General features: G+C 35.1%; 1 protein-coding gene across 2 annotated transcripts in view; it reads right to left on the reverse strand.

The window, feature by feature from the left end:
- Positions 1-788: 788 nt before the first annotated feature.
- The window catches only part of ARHGAP12 (Rho GTPase activating protein 12), a 123,486-nt gene continuing 107,382 nt past the window's right edge, over positions 789-16,892 (reverse strand). For both annotated transcript variants that reach the window (XM_032395836.1, XM_032395835.1), the window contains 9 exons: positions 16,027-16,128; positions 13,058-13,156; positions 9,935-10,037; positions 8,391-8,507; positions 6,203-6,301; positions 4,611-4,688; positions 4,377-4,511; positions 4,039-4,141; positions 789-3,181 (listed from right to left, as the gene is read on the reverse strand). In XM_032395836.1, the coding sequence (XP_032251727.1) occupies positions 3,007-3,181; positions 4,039-4,141; positions 4,377-4,511; positions 4,611-4,688; positions 6,203-6,301; positions 8,391-8,507; positions 9,935-10,037; positions 13,058-13,156; positions 16,027-16,128 (1,011 nt within the window). In that variant the 3' untranslated portion in view covers positions 789-3,006. The remainder of the gene's footprint in view (positions 3,182-4,038; positions 4,142-4,376; positions 4,512-4,610; positions 4,689-6,202; positions 6,302-8,390; positions 8,508-9,934; positions 10,038-13,057; positions 13,157-16,026; positions 16,129-16,892) is intronic.

Genomic DNA, 16,892 nt, shown 5'->3' on the forward strand with positions numbered 1-16,892 from the left:
TTGACAGAGAGAGAGAGAGAGTGAGAGCAGGAACACAAGCAGGGGGAGTGGGAGAGGGAGAAGCAGGCTTCCCGCGGAGCAGGGAGCCCGATGCGGGGCCCGATCCCAGGACCCTGGGATCATGACCTGAGCTGAAGGCAGACGCTTAACGACTGAGCTACCCAGGTGCCCCTCCTCTGTGTTTTTTAAATGCCTAAAGATGTTGGAGAAATTAGTGTCATGGGAAACTACGTGTTTACTTTAAATATTTAATTAGAGGGTCTCTCCCACGAGCTGGAAAAGAATCTCTTAGCAAAATTACAGAATAACTTTTTCCTCTCCCTGCTATCTTAACATCTAGTATTACAGGCTTACAAAGAAGCCTGGCATGAAACTAAAATAGCACAAAGGTCTCCAGGTATCTGCCATTATTACTATTACTGAGTTTTCATCTGTAGGTAAGCAGTGACACACACACACACACACACACACACACACACATTTCCATACACATCCACGTGTATGTGTACATAACACATCTGCCTGAGCCCAGTTTGGCTGAATTATGCCATTTGTGCTTTTCCCATAAGAAAAAAAAAATTCTGCAGATTTGCCTCTAACTAAAAGGTAACATCATTTTTCCAGAGTAAAAGGTAAAATTCCTTACAGTTGTAAAATTTAAATAAGTATTTTTCTTCTTCTAATTAAATGTAATAACACATGTGAATATACTATTTCTTTCAATTTCCAACTACTTTTCTACAATGACATTCTGAAGGAGGGCCTATTAGCAAATGAAATTCCACTGACAATTTATTTCAGCCTTTAATATATTTTCTACTAAAAACCAAGTTGTCAAGACAGGAAAATATTACTGGTTTTGTTATTACAAAAAAAAAAAAAAACAAGTGAGAATTTTTAATTCACAAAAGATGAAAACACAAGACATTGATCTCACTGTACATACAATATTACAATAAACTAATTAGCTGTAGACTAATAAAACATTTAAGACTCCACATACATACACATGTACTTTGAAACAAGAAACATAGGACAATTTTAATCTTTGTTATGTCCACAGCTACCAAGAGAAAGAGCGTCACTGGTTTGAGTCTAATGGTTTTGCTGGCATACAATCACTATATAGGCCAGTTCTAAAGCATACTGTATTGTTCAGGACATTGTTAGACAAATACAAACGTTCTCATTTTGGGGCTTTTTATCCCTGCCCAAAACAATCTGCTTTCCATAGCTATCAAGTAGCTTGGTTTGTTACCAATTTAACAAGACCACAACAACAAACAATATTTTTACCACAAAACTCAGGTGAGAGATTTTTGGATTGTACAAAAACTATTTGTTCCCAAGGAAGGCAATCTGTAAATTACAAATGCAATTCTAAGAAAAGGAGTCTTGGTCACAAATCATTCACTTTCAAATATTGATGAAGAAATGAAAATTGGAGAGGGGAGAGTGGAGGAGGTGTTGGCATGGCAGGGAGTAGAAAAGGTGTGGAAAAAATGAGGAAAATATATTTACCGCAGGAAATATTGGATTCAGTTGATTTTTTAAAAATGAGGTATAAGAGTATGCCAGTAAATGCAAAAACAAGAAAAAAATTAAAAACCAAAATGCACATTTCCAATGGAAAATCTCTAAACCTCTTATAGTTTTCTTTATTTGGATTAGACATTTCATATACATCAGTTAATCTAGAAAAATACATCTTAAAATATCTTCAACAGACCATGCTCTCTGTAACAAAACCTTCCAAACCCTGTTTTATTATACAAATCAATCTACATTAGTAATGTAAAAAGAAATTCTCAAATTTAGCAATGTCATTTTCCATTTGACATCCATCTAATTTACATATGGGTTTCCACTATTCATACTGCAGTTAGAATTCTGTAATAAATTTTTTTCTAATGTATTCTGTACATATTAAATTATCTAAAAGATTCCTCTTGTAGTGCATTTACCATTTAGCAAGTCTATTCAGTATTTTTCCAGTACCATTTGCATTACAGTGATTTGCCTGTAAATGTAATTAAAATCTAAAAGTGCACACAGTTAAGTTTCTCAAATAACAGCCCATTTCTGGAGGAAACCTAATATTCACGGAAAAGATTACCAATATCATGATTAGAAATGTCAGGTTAGAATGTACTCTGAGACTATACAACAAAATTATATACATAAGCTAAAGGACATTAAGTCTTTAGCTTATATTTACATCAAATAATGTCTGTTTCCACAGGGTCATACCAAGAACTCAGTATGGCACTAGATATAATCAGGATTCTTAGCTACAAATCAGCGTAGCACAGACAGCCCCAAAATACCCTGAACTGACTTATGCTAAATTAAACTCCAGTATATCACAGTGTGTTAAGTAATATTAGTGTGCTGCTCAACAAGCGACTAAGACATCCATCCAATAAGGATGGTGTGCAACACAGGGAAGGTGGCAAGCCTTCGCCGAGGGATTACCTCTGGGTTAGAATGAACTGTAGAACTTAAGACTGCCACTGCATGCAGAAACCCTGAAAAATAAATACACAGGTTTCAAAAAGGATATACTTCATTTTGTTTAGAATGCCCAAGAGCGTCTTCAAAATAACTGATAGTGAGTACTGTTCTATCAAGTGATGAATCTAATGAATCATGAGAAGAAATTCTACATTATCCAGTTTGAGAAAAAAAAAATGTAGTTTTCTTACCAAATTATCCAGTGTATACGACTGGTTACAAGTTTTGATTTTTACTGAAATTCAGAGTATGAAATGCAAACATTCAGGATAAAATTAATTCAAAATTACACACAGCTATATCAACTTGCAACAAAGCAGCAAATATGAGGGCCTAACACACATCTTGACTCCCCCATTCCCTTCTGATCCCTCAAAAAAGTGCAAAATCAAAGAGTCACTGCTTGGTCCAAAAATAAAATACATCATGTATAAGGATTTGAAATCTGATGGAATCCGGCTTCAACAGTCCACAGGCTGTCTTCAATAAGAATCAACGCCCGAAGATGGAATTTATTTCCAGTAGAATTAATTCTACAATCTGATTTTGGTAGACAGTATGAACTGCTATATTACCAGTCTCCTTCTCTGGCTTCAACAGAGTGGGACCAAACACAATTGCTATACTCTGATAGGTCATTCGGTTTTTTTCTCCATTTTCTATAACTCTAAGGGGGGAAAAATAAATTGTTAAAAGAGAAAACATACGAGAGGAAAAATTTTTCAAACTGTATTATAAACATAAACAGTTTGCATTTAGAAATGAGAAATAGTGCTCATTTTCCTAAAATACATACAAGCTACTTAAAACCAAGTAGGATTCAGTCCAAACATCACATGAAGGTTTCTTTTGGGTAAACACAGCTGAAAGGTATAATTATACATACTCTAACAAACTTTCAATGTGTGATATTTCAGCTTAGTGTCTAAAGCAAGACACACAATTAAGTATGAACTACAATTCAGGTAACAATAATTACTCCACTAGGGTGATGGGGGAAAAAATTTCATTAGGATAGAGAGATTAAATTTTCATTTTACTAATCCTATGTTTGTTTTTTTTTTTTAATCTCCTTCATTAGGATAATTTACTTTACTATTTTAGTGTTCTGTCAGAAGGCAAAAATCAGTTATTAAAATGGCTACGTAGTAACCTGAAAGCCATGATGGCTTTCTTCTAAGGTAATTTAATAGTCCTCATCTCAAAATCTCATCTTCAGGTTAATGAACTTAAACAACAATTTCTGAACACTTACATGCTAGGCATTATATAAATGCTTCGCATATAACATTAAGTAAATATTTTTCATACCAGAACATTTACCTATGAGGAAAAAGGCCCAGAGGAGTTCTCTTTTTCAAGTTACAAAGACAGCAAGCAGCACAGCTGGGATGTGAACCAACGTCTGAGGGACCCTGGCCTCGTGGGTACTATACCACACCTCATAACCGTGCATTTCTCTTACCTTTCTCTGTTTTTCTCCCTAATTAAATTACTATTTCTTTTCTGTGGTGAACCTCTTACCTTTTGAGATGTCTAAAAAGAATCTGCATTGTATCTTGATTTGGCTTTGGCAACTGTCTGATTAGGTCCTTAACAGCAGCGACTCGCTGTCTTGGTTCTTGTTCTAAAAAAAAAAAAAGATAATAATGAGAGATTATGCATGAAATTGAAAACAGTGACATAGTTTCGAACCTGACATTTGGTAATACACAGTGACATCTGGTGGTCACATTTAAAACTTCTAAAGTAAAACAATCCTTTGAAATAATTTAAAAGAAAGATCAAACAATGTAGTGGCTTAATCGGTACAGAGGACTTTCAACATGTAGAAAAAAAATTAAGTGTAATGACATACTTACTAATTGCATTAACAAAATCATTAAAATGGTTAAACGTAAAAAGAGGTTCTGGTAATTCTCGAAAAAACATTTTGAGTGCTCCAGTAATAACATGAATATCTTCCCATTTACTATCATTCAAATCCAATTTCTCATCTGAAAAACAGAATAGGAAATTTTTTTAAATAACTTTAAACTGATTCTAAAAGTTATGAGTGCTTTTTTTGCACATAATAATAAAGAGTATGATCTTACCATGATTGACAGCAAATCTCAGTTTCTGGATCACTGCAAGGTTGCCACTTACTCTGTATATCCCATCAACATCCAAACCTAAGAGAAAATTAAAATATTTTTGTGTTTTAAGTAGGTGCCTCTTCTAAAGATGCTTGCATGTTTCAGAATCCTTATTCATTAACATGAGTCTAAAATCAAATGGGCAAATACTCTTTTCCTCTAACTGGCTTTTTATAGATGCTTGGCAGAGAGAGAGGGGGGTGGAGATAACACTCTGAATTCTGTTTAATAAACAGCAACAATTCTAATTTATCATGTAGACTGTGGATCATCTCAAAACAAATCATCTCATTAAACTTGAAATACAAACAATTTAAGATAAACTTCTACTCCTGGGGATAGTTCAGAAAGTAAAGGAAACCAAAAGAGAAAACCAGCCCATCCATTTTTTTTTGCACATTTCATAATGTAAATGTACATATTTTTTTATTTTTTAAAAGATTTTATTTATTTGACAGAGAGAGAGACAGCGAGAGCAGGAACACAAGCAGGGGGAGTGGGAGAGGGAGAAGCAGGCTTCCCGCCGAGCAGGGAGCCCGATGTGGGACTCGATCCCAGGACCCTGGGATCATGACCTGAGCCGAAGGCAGACGCTTAATGACTAAGCCACCCAGGCGCCCTGTAAATGTACATATTAAAGCACTCTTTTAAAGATGGTTGTCCTTATAAGTGCTTGTAATAAATAAAGTTATCAATTAAAATAAAGGCTCTATAAAAACAATTGATAATTTGATATAGTTTATTTCTTTTTATATGTGGAACAGAACTGTGAAATTCACCCAATTAAGCCTAAAAAATCCAAATATTCATTAAATGATAATGCTGTACACATTTAACAAAGCACATTATCTGACGAGCTATTCATAGAACTTCAAATAAAGGCACAGTGTCTCTATTGTCATGTTGACAAAAAAGTCAACGACAAGATCTGAAACTGACAGAAATCACAAGTTATGCAAATGTTTTAATTGTACAAGATGTTTTTGATGATGTACAGGTACAAGTTAATGTGATTACCATCATGGTAATTATTTTATATAAAACTAGTATAAATATTATGTTAAAATCAACCAAAATATAAATTCGTTTAAGTCTTATTTAACAGGAAATGACATAAGGTTTGTCTACTTAGACATTTTATAGTTGATTTAACAGTTATAAAATGTCATCTCATTTTTATTATAAAGAGAAGCAACTTTCTCTTGTAAGTAAACACAATCTCCTATCTTCTACACTGTCAAATCACTTCTTAATAAACTCAGTTTCATAATCACCACCTTCTTCATTTTAAGCAAAGGCCAACTCCAAATGGCTTCAAAGAATACCATACACTTAATCAGCTAGAAGTGCTGAATATTCAACAGGTGCCTGCAAAGGTCTTAATTTAAAACAGATATATGTAACCATTAAAACATGTAAGTTTTGCAAACAAGATGCTTTTCTTAACATCTTATGACTGTTCCATCATTCAAAATCAAAAATCCTAAGGATTCTGATGGCAAAACAATGGGTTAGTGTGCTTAACATAAAAAAAAAATTCATTTTCTTACCATATGCTTCAACATGTTCAATGCATAACTTCACAAATTTTGGCACTGTGCCATTTTCTCTCTGACAAAGATTAGCAAGATTGGCTCCAAATACCTGATCTGAAAGAGATTTATTTTTTAAAATAAATCACCCTGCTAAAATGTAGTTTGCAAAGTGGCGATCACTATTCACAGTGCTATAGAAGACATTCAGTACATCCCGACATGGTCTGCTGTGACTCGTGCCTTCTGTGATCTGCCTACCCGTTCAAATTCCACTTCAAACAATTTTCCTGCTTTACTAAACTCCATGAACACCCCATTTTTACCTGAGAGCCTTTTAGTTTTCTATACCTTTTGTAGAGATCCATCCTCTCCCCCAAACTTAGCTTTTTATCACTCCCGCCCTCAGCTATAATGTCATCTCCTTAGAAAAACCTTATGATCAGCCTAAGGTAACCACGTACAATCACTATTTCATTACTACAGTAGATTCTTCATGGTAGTCATAATTATCTTGTCTGTCTCTTGTTTTTAGGTAAGTTTCATGAGGGCAGGGACCTTGTAGTTCTCAAACCAATAGGTATTCATGGCACCCAGGCTCATGCCTAGCACTTAGTAAACACCTGAATATTTTTTAAACTATTAAAACAAGCACGGTGCATACCCATTGTGTGCCAACCCTTGATTCCACAAAGTATATTTCAAAGGCTGTTCTATTAGTCTTTCAACCCAACACTTCTGAAATGCCACATTAGTGCTAACTACCGAGGAAAACAAAATATTTGAAGTCCTGAACACCATAAAGCAGCAACAGTTTATATTTCTCAACAAAAAGGCCTGGTGAAAAATTAATAGCAATTGCTATTTACTGATTTGTCAGGCTTTTTCCTTTTTTTAAAGTTCTAAACTTAATATACTAAATTCATATGCGTTATCTGGGAGTCCCTGTTTACCTATAACTCTTAAGGTTGTTAATTTGAATCACTTAATTAGCTGAACTCTACCCAGAAGTTTTAAATATGTTTTTAATGAAACCCATTTGTGTATTTTAATTTAGATGCTTTGCAAACAGATGTTCTAGTGATGGTCTTTTTTAGAAACTTCAAAGACAGATATATATATGTTATACATTACCTTTACCTATGCCTTTATTCACTAATTAAATGTCACTGAGTCCTGTATTAGAAAATTTTATCATTGAAATTAAAAGCGCTTGTAAGAACTAAAGGTATATACAAGTACATGTGATTTTAAAGAATACTCTGTTATTAAGATCCTGTTAGTGCATTATTGCTATTGTTGCTTATAAATGGAATAATATAAAAATTTAGGAAAAAATATCTCACACTAATTTTAAAATCACCTGAAATGAGAACTGAAGGCAAACAATCAAGATAAAATTGTTCAGTATTTTCTTCTTTCTACTGTGTTAGTGATGTTTCATTCAAAAGTTCTGATCTGTGCATCTCAAAACTAAAAATCTTTTTTTAAAAGATTCTACTTATTTATTTGAGAGAGAGAGACACACACACAGAGAGAGAGAGAGAGAGAGAGCATGAGCAGGGGAAAGACAGGGAGAGAAGCAGACTCCCCGCTGAGGAGAGAGCCCAAATGGGGCTCGATCTCAGGACCCTGGGATCATGACCTGAGCCAAAGGCAGACACTTAGCCGACTGAGGCACCCAGATGCCCCTCAAAACTAAAAATCTTTATTGTCATGTCTTCTATCCATCCATCTCACCCCTGTAGTTCCTCTGGTACAGGGTCTCTAAACACTTACTTTGGTATTTATGTCTGTTCAATGCCTTAGTTAAATTCTGTGTGCACTGAAAAATCAATTTTATTTAAAGATTTTTTATTTTTTTATTTTTTATTTGACAGAGAGAGACACAGTGAGAGGGAACACAAGCAGGGAGAGTGGGAGATGGAGAAGCAGGCTTCCCGCAGAGCAGGGAGCCCGATGCGGGGCTCGATCCCCAGACCCTGGGATCATGACCTGAGCCGAAGGCAGATGCTTAATGACTGAGCCACCCAGGCACCCCGAAAAATCAATTTTAATCACTCAAATGTATTTTAAACCAATGAACCTGCTAACTTTAAAGAATGAAAACATTTTTACTGTTCAAAAAATGTTCAGTTTTTAATTTAAAATGTCTTATTTCTGATTTTGGCCAAAGTTCATTATTATAAACATCACTTCTACCTACCTTTAATATAACCTTTTTCACGAACAGCTTGCAAAGTGGGGCGCCGTGTAAGAAACTTCTTTAAGTTTTTCTTGGTTTTTTTCTGTTCTGAAGAATCTATGCTAGACACTTTCGTGGCTTAAGACAAACGGATATTAAGCATTTCATAAAATAAAAACTTTTTGATAAAAATTTTTCCACCAGCACTCAAAACATATTTCATATGTAAAAATCAGTTATAAATTCAGTTATTCTAACTTTAATATAGTTTAAGAGTAGTAGGTCAAGAATCAAGCTAACACAGACCCAATTTCAAAGTGATAAACCAAACAAAACATTTCATTTTTATCACTAAACACTGACCACAAACTGCACCTTCTTTGGTATATGTGTTAGATACTGGTTATTCTAACTTATACTCATTATTTCATAAATGATACTACTTATATCTCCTTTGACTCTCCATCAGTTTTAGAAGGTAAAATGACGAGAAAAAAATGTCCATAAAACATAAACAAAAAAAGTCCTTATCCTGCAGTATCCTTACTGGACTAGGCGTCTAGAGGATATATATCCATCACAATTACTTGTACTTTAAGCTAACCACACCTCATCGTAATTACCTCTAAACTAAGAATGGGACCACTTGAAAAATGTCCTACATTGCCATAACTCTGATTTCTTTTTTGGTTCCAATAAAAAATATCCAAAAAGTAAATTTCTTGAAAAGAACTATATCTGAGGAAATGTGAGAACAAAAGAATTTATTAGTAAAGCATTAAAATAATCAAATTTTCATGTGTTTACACTGTTATATGTCAGTGACAATGTCAGTTAACAGGCCTAACCTTCATTAGAATGTGGGGGAACAAAAGTAGAAATGATTTTCTAATCATTCAGTTAATCCAAAGGCCAAAATTCTCAGTTGAATGTGGATTGTTAAAATACATTTAACAAGTTCAGAGCCACAGCTAATGGCCTATTTAAACAATGTAACTCACAAGGGGCCTGCATCAGAAAATGCTATTAAATTTGCTGGCTTTAGCACATACATATATATATGTATATATCTGCACACACATACATACATATATATGAATGATCTGGAGCTATGAATGCATGCAGCTGCACCTGCACAGACATATCCTAGTCCAGAGATGTTTGCCTGGTGTCCAGTGTGAACTATGGTACATGTCCCATGACTTTTGACTTCTTCAAGTGTAAAGATTCTATCTAGACCTTATACAGTAATTATGTATTTTTAAATCAATATAGTTCAGCTTCCTGGATACCTCAATAGAAGTGCATTCTAATATACTTTTTTCTCTTAAAGAACCACGACATCTTAAAATTAGTAAGATGCTGTATGGGTGCACACGATGAGGCCGAAAAGTAACAAGGAGTTAACAAGGAGAAAGTACTCCTAAAACACCAAGATTGCAAATATCTATCCTTATAATTTCCTGGTAACAATGGAGATTCCACTCAGCCTTTATATATTTAAAATATTCAAAAAATCTAAGAGAAGATGCTCAAATGACTAACAAAATAGGTAAATAACTTACAACGAAGTTTCTTAAGATCCTTATGGTCCTTCTCTTTATCATGCTTTTCTATTCCTGGGGAATCTGGTATCTCTTCTTCAATAGCTTCATCAGTTTCTACTGTCTATTGATTAAAGATTTCCCAAACACATATTACTTTTGAGATTATTTTAGATGTAATAGCATAATTCTCAGTATAATCAGTAACTGATCCTCCCAAATGATTTTAGGGAACCAATTAGTATATAGTATATATGATTTAGATACTTGGTAAATCTTTAAAAATATTCTTTTTCCCCCTAGATAGGGGGAATTCATTAATTCTGAATTTCAAAAAAGAAAAAAATGCTGATTATTCACAGGATGATGGCTTTATATACTGATAATGAGGCTATGTTCCCTCATGTAGATCAAATGCGTAAGAATGACAGTAACAAGAGTTAAAAGGTCCTGACCCACAAGCTACACTGAGAGACCACGATGAAGCCACATTCTGTGCTAACAGCACAAGATAAAGCTAACTAGCCAACGGCACATTAATTTTTCACACCAACGATCTTTTCAAATTATACTTTGTATCAATAGCTAGTAATCACACTCACAGATTCATGGATGTTAGGCATTGAAAGAAATCCTAGAACTCGTGTAGAGCCTAACCAAAGTCACTTTGCAGGTTAAAAAACTGGAGTTCTCAAAGCTAGAATTACTGCTTTGCCCTTCACACTGATGTCTTTATCCACATAGAACTTATTTTTGTGATTAGTGCTAGGAAAGGTTCTAATTTCTTCCTGGATATCCAGCTGACCCAGTACCATTTAAAGTTTCTTCTTCCTTACTTTTCTACAGTGCTATATCTGGCATAAAGTATCCAAAGGAATGTTGGTTTCTAGGTTCTTTATTCTGCTCCACAGGTCTGTAGATCTATCCTGGTATGGACAGCATGTTGTATTAATTAATACAGTTCTAGAAGTCTTAACATCTGATAGAGCAAGTCCTTCCCACTTTCTTCTTCAAGAGTGTCTTGGATATTTTTACCCTTTATATTCTGGTATGAATTTTAGAAGAAGCTTGCCAAGTTCCAGCAGAAAACCTACTAGGATTTTGAATGAGATTCAAAAATTTCAAGTCTATGAATTTATAAATCATTTGGAAGAATATTTTATCTTTACATTATTGAATCTTTTAATCCATGATATACTTTCTCATATAATTAGATTTTCTTCAATGTTTCTCAATCAGGTTTTGCAATTTTCCCTGTTTCGTGCATCTTTCTACATTTGTTGTGCATATTTCTACAGTATCTTTTGCCACTTTATAAACAGTATATATTTTAAATTTCATAGTCAACAATATGTTACGCTCTTTTCACTTGGCTTATTCCCTGATCCTATAGGCTTCAATTAAAAAAAAAAAAAAAAACCCACTTTCTCTGCAAGGCCTTCCTGGATCCCTAACACTAGATTAACTCCTACCTAATCAGTGTTTTTATAATAAGTTGTATATCCCTCACCATCATAAGCCTCATCACATTTCACTGTATTAACTGCTCAGTTGTCTGTCTTCAGTAATCTTCTGTCTTTGGCTGTAAACTCCACAGGGAAAGGTGTAGCAAAGGAATTGCATGCTGCTCTATCTCCAGGGCAAAGCACTCCCACATCTGTTAAATGAATGCAGCTATACTTGCTTTCAAGGGACTGGGAACCGATTACAGTGACTAGAGCTGAAAGCCCATATTGGGTAGAATAGAAGGTACATTTGAAAAGATAGATTGGGCTCAGGTTGTTGAATTTTAATGAGTCACAGAAGCTTTACTGAGCAGGAGAGAATTATAAAGTTAACATTAGGAAGTTTCATACAGCAATGCTATTAAGAACAGATTGGTGGGGGGTGAAATGAAGTAAGAAAACTGTTTAGGAATTGACTCTTATCTAACATATAAAGTCCTGATGATGGTTTCAGGAATAAATGGAAAGGAAGAGACAAGATTCAGAAATATACAATATTACAAACTGCAAAGGAAGAATATTTATATAGATGGGTGAATAACTAGCTAGAAGAGGTAAAAGAGGAGGAAGAGTTAATACTCAAGATTCCAAATCTGGCTGTTTTGAACCGAGTGCATCATAAAAATTTTGGAGTTTAAAGGGACACTTGGAGACAAATCAAATCCAACCTCTCTATTTTATAAGTGAAAACACGAAACCCATAGAGGTAGAATACCTCACTCAGTAAGATCACAAACCTTATTATAATGAGGCTTCACCTATAGTCTCTGAAAGACCTCTCAATCTCTACTAAAGCCTGTGATTCCCAACTTTTTTTCAATCTCTGTTTAGTTTAAAACTGTAACACACTCCCATAAGTATTCACTTTCCTTTTTGTCACTGACATATGATCCTTAGTCAGGAGCCATGTTCCCATATAGTGAGGGCGTAAGAATATAGTCTGAAAAAGTACGGCCCCTATCTGTTTCTTCCTGCTCTTACTAACAGCAGCAGAATATAAATTTGAGGTTCTTTTTGGTTGTTAAACATATACTACATATATTATATAACGTATCATATGTCTACTATATATATATATATATATATATATATATATATATATATATATATATAAGATACATACACGTATAAGAGGAAGTTTACCAGGAACATGAACTGAACACCTCCCTGGTTGGGGGACAGGGGAGAACTAGAACACCTCCAGGGGTAGCTAGAGAGGTGTCATGAGGAAAGAAAAAGTGCTCATGAAGAGACTAGTGCTTCATTCATTTCATACCTTTACCTAAGACCTGTCTCCACCAAATAGTACTGTTCCCAACTCATTGGTCATTGACTAAATACTCTGTACTAGGAATGGTTTGTCCCTCTTCTTGAATTACTTCTTTTTGGACCAGTGCCTCATGTGAAAATTATTTAAAATCCACTACTAGCAAGTATTATATAACTGAGAATATTAAATCATTCACCAGCCCCAAGGAATTGCTAAACTACCATTGCCTTTCCTACCTCTTGTCAAAATACATAATAAAAAAGTGTTTATTACATATAAACTGGAAACTAGATACGCAATAACCAATTAAAATGCAGAAAAGAAAAACAGCTCTGAAGTAAAAAAAATTTACCTAAGTCAAACACATACCTGATTATTGATAGTACTACTAAGAACTTTAAACCAATCATTAATAACAGTGTCGTTATCAGACTGAATTAGCAGTTCTGTTCCTTGACGGGTTTTCAGCTTTAGAGAAAAGGAGAAAACAAAAAAGAGGATGGTTAGTACTTTCAACCAAATAAATAAACAATATATATTTTTAAGATTTTATTGTTATTTTTAAGTAATCTCTACACCCAATGTGGGGTTTGAACTCACAATCTCGAGATCAAGAGTCGCATGCTCCACTGACTGAGCCAGCCAGGAGCCCCCAAATAAATGAATATATTCAAGCCAAAGTCCACAGAACCACCAGCCAGAAGAGTAGATGCCATAATATTATACTGAGTGATGAAAGGTTAAATGCACAGCAATGGAGTATCTTTTAATATAAAATAATCCCAGAGGAATTATTGTATAAAACATGAAGTTTTCCTCATAAAAAATTCTCAATGAAAATCTAATAACTTAAGGGTCCCAAATTCCAACACACAAATGCCATAAAACTTGCTGAAATCTAGTATACCGTATCATTAAAAAATAAGTTCAAGTATCAAAGCTGTGCATTTTTAATTAGAATTGAAACAAAATTCATTTGTAAAGAAATAAAATCTGTGATAGTTTTATGTAAATCTGAGGAATGTTTTTCTCTCTCCAGTTAAAAAATAAATGTAGAAAAAAACATATGAAAGAGTTAAAACTTTTATTATTTCCTATTTAATAGGTAAATAAATATAATGGCTTAATGCAAAGAGAAGGCACAGACAATAAATGTTACATCACTTTTGGGCAGAAACAGTACTAAATTATGTCAAATCATGAACAAGTAAGGATCTCTTTGGTTCAAAGTTTCTTACACTGGATTGACGAAAAATTTGGAGGTATTAGGAGAAAGCATTCCTCCTATTTTCTGGTTGGTAACTGTTTATTTTTTTTTCCTTGAGGAACATATGGCAATGTTTCCCAAACAACATTCTGAGACATATGCCTCAAACATAGTTCCCGAAGTAATGTTTAGAAAAGGTATTCCTCAAAAAAAAAAAAGGAAAAAACAGTTATATGGTATTAATTTGGGAAATATTGCATTAAAGAAAGTTAAACAAGATTCTCTCCTTCAAAACGTCTCAGGGCTTTGATATTCCAGGGTGCTCTGATTTTCTAAAGAAAGAAAAACATCTACACCACTGCCTACATTTATTTGACCATGGATTAGTTTTCACTCTGAAATCACTTATTGAAACTACAAGGCTAATTCAGGAAACACTGACTTCCTTTCTTGTACTTCTTTCAAGAGAGTGGGTCAAGCCAGTCAACCAATACTGAATATTCGCTGCACATAAGATATTCTCTGTTAGAGGTTCTTTCTTAAAGATAAGGAAAAATATAGTCTTTCTGCTTAAAAAAAAAACATCATCATCTAGTGGGACAAGTAATTTACAGATGATGGTAAACCTAAATTACACTAAATTAAATGATATTTTAAAAGCATAAATAAAAAAGAAGCATCAGTATTGTGGTAGCATTTCTGATGGGTCTTGGAAAACACTGACAGAGACTGCCATGGGTCAGTACTAATAAAGAGTAAAAATCACAGCAGGGAAACCTAAGTTTCACTTGGAAAACAGCAACTGCATGAACAAGACAGAAAAGGACTGACACGTGGGGCTATAAATGAAGGCTGGGATGTGGAAGACTGTTTGTAAAGACAGTCTGAATAATTCCTCCCATCTCCATATACACACCCTTCTGCAACGTGCCTTGACTGCACTTCCATCGACAGGTGGGCTCTAGTTCCCCACAACCCTGAATACCCAGCTGGCCTTCTGACTGCTTCACCCAACGGAATACACTGATGTGTGACTTCTAAGTCTAAGCCTCAGGAAGTGCCGTAGCTTCCGCTCTCACCCTCTTGGAAGCCTGACACTGCCATGTGAAGAAGCCTGGGGCAGCCTCCTTGAGGGAGAGATCTTATAAAGAAGGAGGCCTAGCAAACTGCTGGACCAACACCAGACACGTGAACTAGACCATCCAGATTGGGGTGAGCCACTGAATGACTGAAGCCTCATGAATGGTCCCATGTTGAGATCAGAATCACTCAGCTCGGCACAATCCGAACAAACAGAACAGTTCTTTTCCTAAGCTACTAAATCCTGAGGTGGTCTGAGATGCTGCAATAAATAACTGATACAGAATCGTATATTATGGGGGGGGAGGGGATTTTTTTATTATTATTTTTTTGAGACAGAAAAAGAGAATGAGAGAGCACAAGCAGGGGGAGCGGCAGAGGGAGAGGGAGAAGCAGACTCCCTGCTGAGCAAGGAGCCCGATGCGGGGCTCAAACCCAGGACCCCGAGATCATGACCTGAGCCAAAGACAGCCCCATAACAGACTGAGCCACCCAGGTGCCCCTACTGGGTGTGTGTGGGGGGGGATTTTTAATGACAAAATGGAAAGGTTTCAATTTATTTTTCAGTATTAGATTTGTAGGTAAAGGAAACCCCCCCCTTTTTTTTAAGTTTTTATTTATCTACTTCTCAGAGAGAGACCACAAGCAGGGGGAGCGGCAGGCAGAGGGAGAAGCAGGCTCCCCGCTGAGCTGGGAGCCCGATGTGGGACTCGATCCCAGGACCCTGGGACCACGACCTGAGCAGAGGGCAGACACTTGACCCACTGAGCCACCCAGGTGATCTGGAACCACACGCTTTTTCTTGTTGGTAGGGAAAGGCAAGATTGTGGAACAAAGGTTTGTCATCTATAGTCTGAGATCCCATGACTTACGCAAATGAAGCCCCGCTCTTCGTGCCCGCTTCTTCTCCCTTAAACTATGATACCAAACTGACTTAATGACCAACTTTGCCTTAATCAGTCACTGAAATACAGCTCAAAAGAATTCAAAAAAGAACATCCAATTACTATGGTTAAGAATGTGAATAATACCTAGAAAACAAACATATTACCTCAAACACATTCTTTTTGCTGGATTTATCCTTCGAAGCCATCTCCACCGTCGCCCCCTTTAGGTCCACTGTGAACTCTGGCTTGGACTGATTACTCCCAAACTTCATTTTAGAAAAAAGGAAAAACCTTTGTGATGTTCATGTACACGTGTACATCAAAAAGAATTAAGACCAATTATTAACAATAAACCAAATAGGTGATTACCTCAAATTTTTGTCTTTATTATAACAATTCCTACTTTAAAATTGAAATGTCTGTAAGATATGAATATATTGTTCATAGAAACAGAAATAAAATGGCTCAACTTCCATCTTAATAAGAAAAATATAAAATAAAGCCACACTAAAATCTTTTTCACCCATCAGTATAGAAAAAAAAATTCCAGAAGTTAGATGAAAAACTATGTTTTTAATGATGGACTATATGCTGGCTAATTGAACATAATAATAAAAAACACTATGTTTCTCATAGAGTATGGGGTCTTCATATGCAAGTGGAGTATAAACTAGAATAATGCCCAGAGAGGGAAAACTGGTAATACATTTGCAAATTTACAAACACATGTATCCTTTGGCTTTAGCAATTTCATTTCTTGGAAATGATCCTAGACTATATATGACTAAGTAAAAGGATGTGTTCAAAAAGGCAAGGCAATATTCTTACATATGTATAAATAATATCTGGCAGATAACAAGTGCTTTTCCACCTAATAAACAGTCTCTAAACCAATGTGATTCTCTGCTTTCAAGAGTTATTTCCTTATCGACTATTTATGTTGTCAACAACAACTTGTAAAAACAAAACTCTAAGCCCCATATTCTTTTATTCAGCCTTTGTTAGAAATTATAACTAGAGCCAGATGCTA

This window comes from Phoca vitulina, unplaced genomic scaffold (genome assembly GCF_004348235.1).
Source record: "Phoca vitulina isolate PV1807 unplaced genomic scaffold, GSC_HSeal_1.0 scaffold88, whole genome shotgun sequence".
Classification (NCBI taxonomy): Eukaryota; Metazoa; Chordata; class Mammalia; order Carnivora; family Phocidae; genus Phoca; species Phoca vitulina.